Here is a 12,229-nt window from a genome sequence, read left to right as displayed (position 1 = left end):
ATTTCACAGATCGATCCAAATATCAGCACAATCTTGTGTCATTTTTATTTTATTTTTTTATTTTTGATATTTTTTGGGACAGGTTTCTCTTTGTAACCCTGACTGTTCTAGAAGTCACACATAGGCCAAGCTGACCTTAAACTCACTGAGATCTGCCTGTCTCTGACTCTCAAGTATTGAGATTAAAGGAGAGCACCACCATACCTGGCCAGCTTGTTTTTTTGTTTTTTTTTGACACAGGGTCTTGCAATATGGTCAAGGGTAGCCTCAAATCATGCAGTCCAGGGTTTTTGTGTGTGCACATATGCATGTGTGTTGTATATGTGAGAGCCCCTTGGAGCTGGAGTTACAGGCAGTTGTGTTGGGAATTGAACTTGGAATTCGAGTTAAGAGCTCTTAACTTCTGAGCCACCTCTCCAGCCTCCAGTATCAGCTGAACTTTAGACAAATTATTAGTGCCTGTGTATAAGTCAAATTCAATTACTTCCATTTTTGAGAGTTTTCCAAACTTGAATTAAGATGACATTGGTTACCAGAGGTATTTTCTTCTTATTTTTAACCAAAATTTCTTCAGCTACACTATGTACATTCTGTATTATTTTGTTGAGTAAGATTGCACACACACACACACACACACACACACACACACACACACACTTAAAAGCCAAGCTGCCTCTTAATGTTTTTGTTAAATTTGCCTTAAGACTCAAGAGGAAAGACCAGACAGAAAATCTCTATTAGCTAAGCCTCCTCATGCCTGCAACTTGAGATACGTTAGCAACAAAACCAAAGTGAGAGATTTGCGCTTACAGTGACTAAGCCAATGTGTATTTGTGACCCGCCAGAAAGCCTCAGAGACTTCTTTTAGGATTTTCTTCTTTCCATTATAAATAGGTTCCCTCCTCCCACCCTCTCCATTTAACAATATTTTGATTTTACTCTCTCAGGTAAATCTCCATAGGTAGTTCCTATCTCTTGGAACATGTTTTCCCTCCACAGTTTATATATCTCTCCTTAAGATATCCATGTATTGAACAAATACCTCTTACATGTTTCCATGCACCATGCATGTTCTAGGTGCTAGGAAAATAGTGGAAACACACAGCGATGCTTGAGGTATAGCTTACATTCTGGAGGTGAGTACATTTGATTAAAAACAAACTAAAGGAATTACAACCAAGTCAGGCAGGATAGCTGCCACCTTCCTATGCTCATATTTCTAGAAGGCTCTAACTACATAAATAGGATGGAATTAAACAGTGAGACATAATATTTCAGTAATGTAAAATGGTATAGAATAAACCTTTTCTCATAAAAATTATTTTAAACTGATTGTCTCAATGATCTATTGGTTCCGGAGCTCGTTCATTGTATTTTTGAACTGTAAGATACTTAATGCTGCAAACCCACTCTCCCCATGGTACCCTTCTTCTTTCTTTCTTCCTGTGCTTGGGATTGAACTATGGACTTATACATGCTAAGCAAACACTCTACCTTGAAGCTGAATCCTTAGCTTCTGCATTATATACTGATCCTTTGTAGAGGAAAGTCAGTCTATATATTAAAAGTTGTATTATTTTAGCTCACCAGCAATCCCAGGCATAAATAATATTATGGCCCTTTAAAATTAAATACTAGACAAGTTGAAAATGTGATGAGTTTTTCACTGGGTGGAAAGCCACATTGGATCAATTTAACCATTTTAGAGAGGATGGACTCAATTGCACTCATATTTTGTAGTCATTACTTCTACTGAGATCCAAAACATGTTCATTGTAATGTCAAAAGAAAGTGACATAAAATCAAAATAAGATGCGCATTCAAGAAATTATGTATAGATACAATGATAATTATTCATTTTTCACTGATGAATATAGTTTGAATTATCTCACTGTACTACATAAATATGTATAATTATCTTTCATTTAAAATAGCAAAGTTGAAATTTTTCCAACTTCTGGAAGTGGGTTTGTATTTAACTATGCACTTCACTGATGGGGAATGCAATATCAACACTCTAAAAAAGTGAAAACAAAAGCTTATTATGACTATCATATATAACCAAAAGAACTCTCCAAATGACTTCACAATCCAGGCTATTTACTTGAATTGCATATGAAGGACAAAAGGACCAGAGTAAAATTGATCATCATGTTCCAAACTGAGCACAGAGAAGTCCAGGCAATCATATGAATATGTGACACCTCGCAAAAATAGTTTAAAAAATTGAGTAAAATTTTCTTCTCCGAGATCATTCCAGTGGGTAAGAAAGAGGAAAGCGTGATGTCTTGATTTCTCCTCCAAGGAGGTGTAGCATCCCTGCGCCAGAGCAGAAATGGCTTTCTATTGGCCCTCATCTGTCCTGTGAGCAATCGTGAAAGAGCATGCAAGTTTGATTTGCTTCATTAGGGAACTTTTCATTGAGGAGAGAGATTTCCTGGACAAAGAACTAATATGCATTTGTCCAGCTCTTCTGTTAACTTTGGTAGGATGTATGATGGCTGGTAATCGCTAGGAGAGGCTCAGTTCACTCAAGACATATTTTGGGACATTTAGAAAAATTTATGAGGAAGTATGTGATCTGGACATTAAAGATGGAAGGGAATGCACGGGACAGTCTAGACAGAGAGATATTAAACGCCTGGCAGTTTATTTGAGGAAGTGAAGTCTATGGAGTTCAATCTCAATAAAAATGAAAATGAAACAAAATATAGAAGTTGAGTGGATCACAGCTCTACCTTTTAATTTATTTATTTATTGGTTCTTCAAGACAGGGTTTCTGTGTAGCCCTGTATCTCACTCTGTAGACCAGGCTAGCCTCGAACTCACAGAGATCCGCCTGCCTCTGCCTCCCGAGTGCTGGGATTAAAGGCATTTGCCACCACTGCCTGCCAACAACTCTACTTTTAAGCAGTTATTGGTCATTTTTACCTTAGAGGAAATTATATTATTTATCTCCGTGTGTGTGATACAAAATAACACGTGACTGAAAAGTGACCAAGTAATGATAACGTCAAAAAATCCTATTTGAAGCCATGTGAAGTATGATGCACATGCCTATACTCCCTGCTGGGGCAGGAGGACTTCTGCAGATTTAGAGTCACACTGATATATATGATAAATTCTAGGTGAGCCTGGGAGAATGTCACAAAAGGGAAAATAAATAAATAATGAAATCCTATGATTTGGGGAAGTATGAGAAGCTCCATGTAGACTGAGGGATGTTTTAGTTTGACAAAGGCTTTTGGGCGCGTGTGTGTGTGTGTGTGTGTGTGTGTGTGTGTGTGTGTGTGTGTATGTGTGTTGTGATAAAACAGCCAATGTATAAAGCTTCAATTGGGCCCATGAGCTTTCTTTTAACACAAGTGAATGGTTTCATATTTCATTAACAAATATATGATTTACCACCTACACATATAATTATCTCAAAATGATATTTCCGTTGTCACCATTCTATATTATATACCATGAAGTAAATTTTCTTTCTTTTTTTTTTTAACTGTAAAATTTAGAAGAATGGGTAAAGTTTTTCAAATGGAAAAATAAAGAAAACAAGTTTGGGTTATATGGTCAAAAGCAAAATGACATTTGTCAATCCCTTTCATCTGCTGAAGCTAGTCTAATTCTGATAATAAAAGAAATGAAATTAATGCGGAATTAAATAGTTTAACTTACAGTGAATTCACAATGGTATTTCATGTTGTTTGGTTTTAGTTGTGGCAATTGAACTGGGGTACTTGGGACACATGCAGGCTAGGCAAGCACGTTCCCACTGAGCTTCAGCACTAACATTTTCATTGATAATGTAGTGGGATATTTTCTTCATTGATGCTGGCTTAAAAGGAAACTAGAATATCTGAAAACTGAATCCAAAGTGCATGCATATTGGACTTGGTTCTGCCAAATCGACTCTGTATTCCACGACTCCTCTTTACCCTGGTTTAGCTTTTAGCACTGCCTTCCTGCCTTGAGGTGGTCAGTGAGTTATGGCAGCAGATATTTTATCCCTCTCCATTAAGATCTATTACTACCGCCCTGAGTCTGGGCTGGCACCATGACTACTTAACAACTAAGAATAATGATAATCGCTCGTGCAACTCCCATAACAAGACTAGTAGCTCGAGCTTCCTGTCTCTGGGGATAGACAGCTCTCATCAACAGCTAACCTGCCACGAGAAACTCAAGCCATGTGGAGAAGCCCCATGCTGGTTTGTACTTGGACATCCTATGGTGTCCCAGCTGATGTCTGGTTTCATGTGTGAGCCAACTTGCTCGCTTCAGCCTCACTGTGCCTGGAGCTGACTGCAGCCCCAGTTGGTATCAAACAGAGCAGAAGAACCACCCAGCTGAACCCAGTCAACCTGCAACCTCATGGTGGTGGTTGTAAAGCTATTTCAAGACAGTTGGTTTCACAGCAGTACATAATTGAAATATCTTCCCCAGAAGAGTCCTGGAACTGAGGCCCTAGAAGAAGAATGAATTTAAACTATAAATAGATAATCTTTGAATTGCTAAGTCTAATCCTTATAACTAATTTTTGAAAGTCACTCAGCAAGATTTAAGAGAAACTGGGTACGTTTAAGTTTTCTTACGTTAAAGTATATTTTATTTATTGGTTGTATAGTCTAGTTCCCTTATTCTCCCATTGAACTGATATACAAAAAATACATAATAGATATTATTTTTTTAAGGATCTTTTTTTTTTCATTAGAAACAGCATAGGTCTGGCCATCTCAAAATCTCAGCCCTATCATTTAATAGTTAGTGCCTGGCTACATCACCTGAGTTACCTGTCTCTTTATTTTCAAGGTAAATGACTTTAAAGGATGAGAGAACCTCAGACATAATGTATATTATGATCTTGAGAGTTCCTGTCACAAAGGTGGAGCTCAATAAACATAGTTTTTATTGTCATGATGGAGATGATAATTACAGAGTTTTAAAAAGCAGTAAGATTTTTGTCTCATTTCATGTTTCTAAGAGCACATGGAAATGGGTGTTCCTGGGTTTCATTAAGGTGGCATTTACAGGGTTAATGATGGTATGCTCTTAAAGCTCTTCCTATAAACACCTATGTTGTATATTAGGAAAGCTCTGATCATAGCTCCGTATTTACTGGCTTCCTCACATTTTTATTGCTGCAGAGGATTTGATGGAAGGATAAAGCAGCTCCTGGTCCCCAGGGGAGAAGTAATGGAGAATTCCTTTTATTCTTATTTCTATTATCCCTTTCCCAATTCCATTCACTTTCTAATTTAATAGAAAAACAAAATAAAACAAAACAGTTTTATAGGAAGCTGGATTTCTGCAAGCTAATCTTAGGAGCAGCGAGCCACAAAGTTCATATAATGTACATTCATGGAGGAAACACGCACCCCAAGTCTGAGTTGTGCAGTCTGACCCAAAGGGTAGTTGTTGGGACAGTCCTGTGAGTATCTCTGGTGTTTTGTCCTAGCCTACGGGTAATGTGATCCCTTTCTTTGTAAGTGACAAGAGTTTTTAATAGGACAACCAGATATCGGCCAGCCACCTTTGCTGTGATTAAGCTTAATATGACAACCAGAGACTGAGCCAGCAACCTTTTCTGTGACTATGGTAATTGCCATTGGTGCCAGTGATGAAGGAGTTGTGGGTTTTATCTTTGGTGTCCCCTCAACACCTGTCAGACTTGAAGTTACCTGATGCCTTCTAGTCTTTGAAATTTAAATGACCTTGGCTGTGGATAAGCTCCAGTTCAGTACTTGAATGTAAGGTTTGAAAACACCAAGTCTCACTAGACAGGGTAATCCTGGAAGGAATTATAATAATTGCGTATATCCGTTCACTATTTGTATTCGAATACTTACATGAATATTGGTAATTAAAATCTTAAGTTGTGAGTGCTTTAGTAGGGATTTCTTGCACTATAAAATTTCATGTCTATCCTTAGAATCTTTGTTAGGAAAACTCTTGTTTCTTTAAAATCAAGTAGATGGAGCCAGAAAACAATCATGTGAACAATTTCAAAACACTGGTCACTGGTCATGTAGAGGTGAATTCACCATGACTCATTTTGCCTGTGAGCTTGTCATAATCTTGGTTACAATTATGCAAATTAGGTCAGGTTTTTTGTTGTTGTTGTTAGTGATAGGGCTGAAAACACAGTTTAAGATACTAATATCCTTTGAATCACTCATAATTATTGAGTAATTTCATCTGGAAGGAAATGATAATATTCTTACCTCCTGGCATTTGAAAAGGCTCAAATGTCTTTCAAAGCAGTAGACTTGTGCCGTACAAAATAAAGTATGTTTAGTGCAGATTTTCTTAAGACTTGAGTGTTGCCTTTCACTGCCCTGGGACTGCGTGTGATGGTTATGTAGTATAGATTTAGAGAGGGTTCTTAAGACTCCTATTGACATAGGTAGATAGAATGGTTCCTTGGAAACCATTCTGATATCCAGGCTCAGTGAAGTGTGCTGTAAAGGATCAGATACGCAGAACATGCACTGACATCCCACAAAATGTTCCCTGGAGCCCATGCTCTCTCTTACGGACAGTGCTTTTTTTCCCTCAAGGACTGGGCCAGAACAAAACCCAAAACTCAGCATGGAAGTTATTTGTAAATTAAAGCTTCTGAAACCTAATCCACAAGGCACGCTTTTACAGAAAATTCTCAATACTTGCAGTGCGATGATAGCCGAGGACATGTGGTGTATATTACAGTGTCCAGGGAATTCAAGCCTCCTCTGCAGTGTGGAGACAACATGAAAGGATAATTTGAAAATGAAGCGGTAGCCCTTTGCTCTTCTTAGAACGTCCTGTTTCTCCTACATTGACATTATTCTGACCTGCTCTGGATGGGATAAGGGAGTTGCAAATGTAAAGAACAGAGAGACGGGGGCGTTTTCCCTTCCCCCACACCCTCACACCCCACCCTACCCCAGCATGCACTCAGCATTTTGCACTGGGCATGGCAAAGTCTTAAACCTCACGGAAGCGGGCTGGGGCTGTGAAGACAGAGCTGTCCATGGTTAGAAAACTGTTCTAACTGCTGGTTGAAAATCAGGTAATAAGAGTCCTGTTAGTGAACAAAACTTATTAGAGGGCTGGCCAGGGAAGGAATGCTATCTCTCAGCTGCAGGCAGGAAGAAATTGCTGGTGGAAAGCTTACCTCTCTGGGGAGGAGTCAGATAGCCGACTTTGCCAAGCCTCAGGTCTAACCCAGAAGGTCCCACCTCCACCCTCTACCCCCACCCCACCCCCATCCACCCCAGCATTGTTAGATTGCTAGGATCGATCTCTGGCTTTTTCTGACCCCACAGTAGGTGGAAGGAAAGAGAGCCAGCAAGACTGAGAGCAAGCAAGGTGGAGTGTAGGGGTGGGAAACTGGGGCCAGCTTTAGTAGAGGAAGAGAAAAAGGGGGTGGGGGCCCAGGAGACCCCGTTTAAACTGCTGCCCGGCAGCTTCTCTTTGCTTTGATGGCCTTTATTCCTTCTAATTGGATAAAATAGGAAGTCACTGGCAGTCCTGCCTTGCTGAGTGTACTGTACTCATTACAGACCCGCCAGCAGTAGAGTGGGGACAGAGAGAGAGAGAGAGAGAGAGAGAGAGAGAGAGAGAGAGAGCGAGCAGGATGAGGAGGAGGAGATAGAGAGCGAGAGAGGAGAGAGAGTGTGAGAATATCTATTTAGGATGAGGAGGAAGGAAGAGAAAGAAGCCAGGAAGAAGGAAGACAGCAGAGGAAGAAAGTGACTGAGCGCAACAAGGACAAAGAGGAGTGGTGGGGGTGGAGGCAGGGCGGGGATGGGAGTTACCGCCCCTCCTGGCTCCCGCGGCCCCCGCATCCCTGGGCAATGGTACTGTTTGCAGTGATGCTCAGAGGGCAGGCACCTGCTGCTCTGTAATGATTCAGCCTCTTTCAGCCGCTGCTGCGTTAACACGACAGGATGCTGTTGCTACTGTCGCTGCTGCCTCTCCTGCCGCCGCCGCTGCTGCCGCCGCCGCCGCCGCCTCTGGTCTTGCTTTTGCTTTTACTTCTCCTGCATGACAGTTGTTTTCTTCCTCTAAGCAGGCACCAGCTTCAGACGCTTGAGGTGAGAAACATGCCTTTCAGTTTGGGATACTGGTTTACTTAACGAGAGCCAGGCATCCCGCTCGCTTCCTATTTTAGTCCCCTGCTTTCTTGACCAACCGGGATGGTTTGGAGAAGCATTTGAAAGAACTGGAAAAGTGTCCCAGAAACAAGAGCTCAAGATATTTCGGTACACTTCTATTTCGTAGTTGCTAGAAGCTCTTTTCTTCTTTTTTTTTCTTTTCTTTTTCCTTTCCCTTGCCTCCTCCTGAGCTCTCTTACTTTTGATAATGGCCTTGGACTTGGATGCCTTATCGATTTCCCCCTCCAAGATGCTGTATCATTTGGTTGGGGGGGGCTCTGCATGGTAATGCACTGTGAGACAGGCCAGGCCTTCTGGAGGTGAGCCGATGGAGATCTATTCCCCAGACATGTCTGAGGTAGCTGGCGGGAGGTCCTCCAGCCCCTCCACTCAGCTGAGTGCAGACCCATCTCTCGATGGGCTTCCGGCCGAGGAGCACATGCCAGACACCCACACTGAAGACGGGAGAAGCCCTGGACTCCTGGGCCTGGCCGTGCCCTGCTGTGTATGCCTGGAAGCTGAGCGCCTGAGAGGGTGCCTCAACTCCGAGAAGATCTGCATCATCCCCATTCTGGCTTGCCTAATCAGCCTCTGCCTCTGCATTGCCGGCCTAAAGTGGGTCTTTGTGGACAAGATATTTGAATACGACTCTCCTACTCACCTTGACCCTGGGGGGTTAGGCCAGGACCCTGTTATTTCCTTGGATCCAAGTGCTGCCACAGCTGTTTTGGTGTCCTCTGAGGCATACACTTCACCTGTCTCTAGGGCTCTGTCTGAACCCGGGGTTCATGTTACAGTACAAGTTGACAATGTCGCTGTGGCCTCTGCACCTTCAGCAGGGCCAACCCGGAAGAATCGCCTGTCTGCTTTTCCTCCCTTCCTGTCTACCGCACCACCCTTCCCTTCTCCAGCTCGGACTCCCGAGGTGAGAACACCCAAGTCAGCAACTCAGCCACAAACAACAGAAACTAATCTCCAAACTGCTCCTAAACTTTGTAAGTAGAGAGAGAAAGAGAGATGGTGGTGGTGGGTAACAGAAAAGGGTGGGCGGGAGCTTTGGAAGGTGTTCTCTAGAGGGCCACTAGCTATTTCCTTGGCTCTTGCATTTTGACTGGGAGGTTTTGTTTGATGAATCATGTGATGGGGTGGGGGTGGGGGGGGGGGGGGAACAACCATATAGACCCCTAGGATGAATCAGTTTTTTTTTTTTCAACAGCAGCTCTGTGTAGCCAGATTAAGTCTGAGGTTGTCAATCAAAAACCACAAACATCTTCATTCATGCTTTGGATTTATGCTAAATTCATTTTTTCTTGCAATAATTTTAGAAGTTAATGTCTGATGGTCCTTCACATTTTAATAGGCATGTAACTTCTGTATGCCAGTAGATATTATTTGATATCCCCCCTCCCCAGAGTTTCCTCCACTCTGTCTCCTTGTAGCCCCAAGGTGCCTGTCACCTCTCTCCAGGTCTTTCTGCTGCCTCTTCATCACATCTCTGTACTTCTGAATTGTCATCGTTTGGTCCTGATGCTGCAGCAAGTCTTAGGACACTGTGCTCCCTCCTCTGTCCTGAGACCCTTACTCTGCTGCACAGGTCATACTTTTTGCTACTGAGCACTTAGCAGAGGCAGTTTTATTTTGTTCAAGACAGATTGCAATTCTCCACAAAGGGATTTTCCTAAATGAGTATTTGTCTTCTGTAATCAAATATTTAAATAGATTCCTTGCCAGTCATTAAAAACTACAGGAACCATTAACAAAGGTACCTTTTTTAAAAAAATTATTATTAAGATGTGTCATTTAACCCACAGTGCTACCACAGCCTGGTTTAATAACCTGTGACAGAAGAGACGCCATGCTATGAAAACAGTACAGAATGAAACACTGGTGTGTGCAGAGGTCATTGCCTTAGCTTTATGACAGAAAGTTGAGAGCTATGAAGCCATGACCAGTCAGATTGTTCCAAATGTCAGCACGGAGCTTTTTTGGTTACAACATTTAAAGAAATGTTTTCGGTTTCTGTCTTCTATCACTCTTTACTTTTACCACTAAAGAGTTACTTAGTAGAAGAAAGCGAAGAGGCGAGAGAATTTGATTCTCATGAATGCATGTACAATATTTTAGTGTTAAGAAAAGCTGAAAGCACAGAATCTGTGATAAGCAACCCTTCAGGTTTCCCTCTGGACTCCAAGGAAGAATAAGAAAGACCTCCTCCAGACATTGACGTGAAGAATGAAGTTGCGCTGTGTGCTAGAGAAACTCAGAAAAAATTAAAAAAACTTGATAGATGCTTGTGATTCAAGATCTTTTGACGTGTTCCAGCTTGAGTGCAAAGGTTTCCCGAGTATGATGCCTGCTCTTTTCAGGTGTAATTAGGAGAGCCTCCCATAAGCAGACAGCACTTTGCATCTTTATCAAATCCCTAAAGTATTGTTAAAGATCTGACAGACATCTCTGCCTTTGCTGCCTCTTCCCACCTGGCAAAGTGACCGGGAAATAATACCCAGATGAAATGACAGGCTATAAAAAGCATGTGCAGATCCTGCCGAGAGAGGCAGAATTCACCATGCAGACAAGGTTACTTCTTTGTCTTTATTGTTTTCAACTGAAAGCTTCAGTTAAAATGTGCTGGCATAGGTTGACTTGGCCAGAAAAATTAAGGTAGCTCTTTGAAGAAATCTTCAGCCACATTGTAATTTTTGTCGCCTGATGACCAGACAAAGAAACAGACAGCACACATCCCTGACTAGGACCCTGCTAGAACTTTTGAGAAATTGGTTTTGAAGAGAAATTTTACTAAGTGTTTTCATAGGCAATCTCTCCAATCAATCTCAATCTCTCTCTCTCTCTCTCTCTCTCTCTCTCTCTCTCTCTCTCTCTCTCCCTCTCTCTCTCTCTCTCTCTCTCTCCCTCTCTCTTTCTCTCTCTCTCCCTCCCTCCCTCCCTCCCTCCCTCTCTCCCTCCCTCTCTCCCTCCCTCTCCTAGTCAGGGCATTGATTTTATGGCATTAGCAATAAGTAGGGAAGATTTACTGCTGCCTAAAAGCCTCACGGAGGCTAGCTCTGGCCTGAGCACAGCTGCAGCTTTCTCAAATGTGTTGGACGTAACGTCTGGGAAGCAGTTTTCACTTGAAAAGTTGGGGGGCGGACAGTTCATTAAAGCTCTAGACCTACAGAGTTGTCTATGTGAGAAACGTAACTTTTTGGTGTAGGCAGCTAAAAAAGCAAGCTTTAACATCTGTGAGCTAAGGTGCAGTTGGTCCAGGCATGTTTGCTTGCAGACTTGTAGTAGGTTGCTTTTCTGTTGTTTAAGAAAGACGGTAGTCGTTAAATAAAGGGAGAGGGGATTTCTTATAATGCTGCTATCATCTTGTAAGCTTGCTCATCTGTGTCAGTTAAAGTTCAGTTTAGCTGTAGAAAGAACTGGGCTTTCTTTCATCATGCGGGGTCTGACATGGGCTATGCTACCGTGGCTTTGGTTTCCAAGTGGCATTATCATCCCTGAAACATGCTTGGCCACGGTTTCAGGACTGCAGCCTCCCTGTCCTGATTTTCTCCTGCCTCAGCATATTCAGCATCTCAAGCACAGAGCTATAACCTTCAAGGTCATCGTCTTCGAAGGGCTAATTGATTCTTCTTTATCCTGGAGCCTGAGAGAGTGCAAGAGAGACAGACATAACCCCTGTGTCTGCTCTTAGTCCCAAGCCCAACTGACTGCCTTAAGTTTTTATTTTATAGACACTAGAATTGTTCCCTTCCTCAAGGACTCTGGTCAAATTGGGTTGTTCTCTATCTTTGGTAGAACAAAAGACAAAACATAGCATCCATTTTTAATGGTCTGCAGGTGTAATAGTTATGTTAGGTTTCCAAAAAATGAGCATTTTTAATAAGGTAGTATAACTTTTCATGTTTTCACTCTAGTTAGTACACATCCAGATTTAAAAAAAAAAAAAAAAATTGAATACAAAACTGGAAAGAAGACATCCTTATTTGTATTTTTTATTCTTTTTTTTTCTATCATTGGAATGGTAATGTTTTAATATTAAGCTTGTGGTTTTTATAAAGTCACATAATACTTGAAACTGCTGTGTCTAT

General features: G+C 41.7%; 1 protein-coding gene across 13 annotated transcripts in view; it reads left to right on the top strand.

Annotated features, from left to right (window-relative positions):
* Nucleotides 1–12,229, top strand: part of Nrg1 (neuregulin 1) — a 1,059,481-nt gene that overhangs the window by 937,788 nt on the left and 109,464 nt on the right. For 5 of the 13 annotated variants that reach the window (XM_036166364.1, XM_036166370.1, XM_036166363.1 and 2 more), the window contains exon 1: nucleotides 7,690–9,130. The exons of the other annotated variants lie outside the window; for them this stretch is intronic. In XM_036166364.1, the coding sequence (XP_036022257.1) occupies nucleotides 8,464–9,130 (667 nt within the window). In that variant the 5' untranslated portion in view covers nucleotides 7,690–8,463. Of the gene's footprint in view, nucleotides 1–7,689; nucleotides 9,131–12,229 lie in introns of those variants that run through there. 13 annotated transcript variants of the gene reach the window in all.

Source organism: Onychomys torridus, chromosome 17 (genome assembly GCF_903995425.1).
Source record: "Onychomys torridus chromosome 17, mOncTor1.1, whole genome shotgun sequence".
Taxonomy (NCBI): domain Eukaryota; kingdom Metazoa; phylum Chordata; class Mammalia; order Rodentia; family Cricetidae; genus Onychomys; species Onychomys torridus.
Note: the sequence above shows the minus strand (reverse complement) of the source record. Positions and strands in the feature narration are given on the sequence as shown.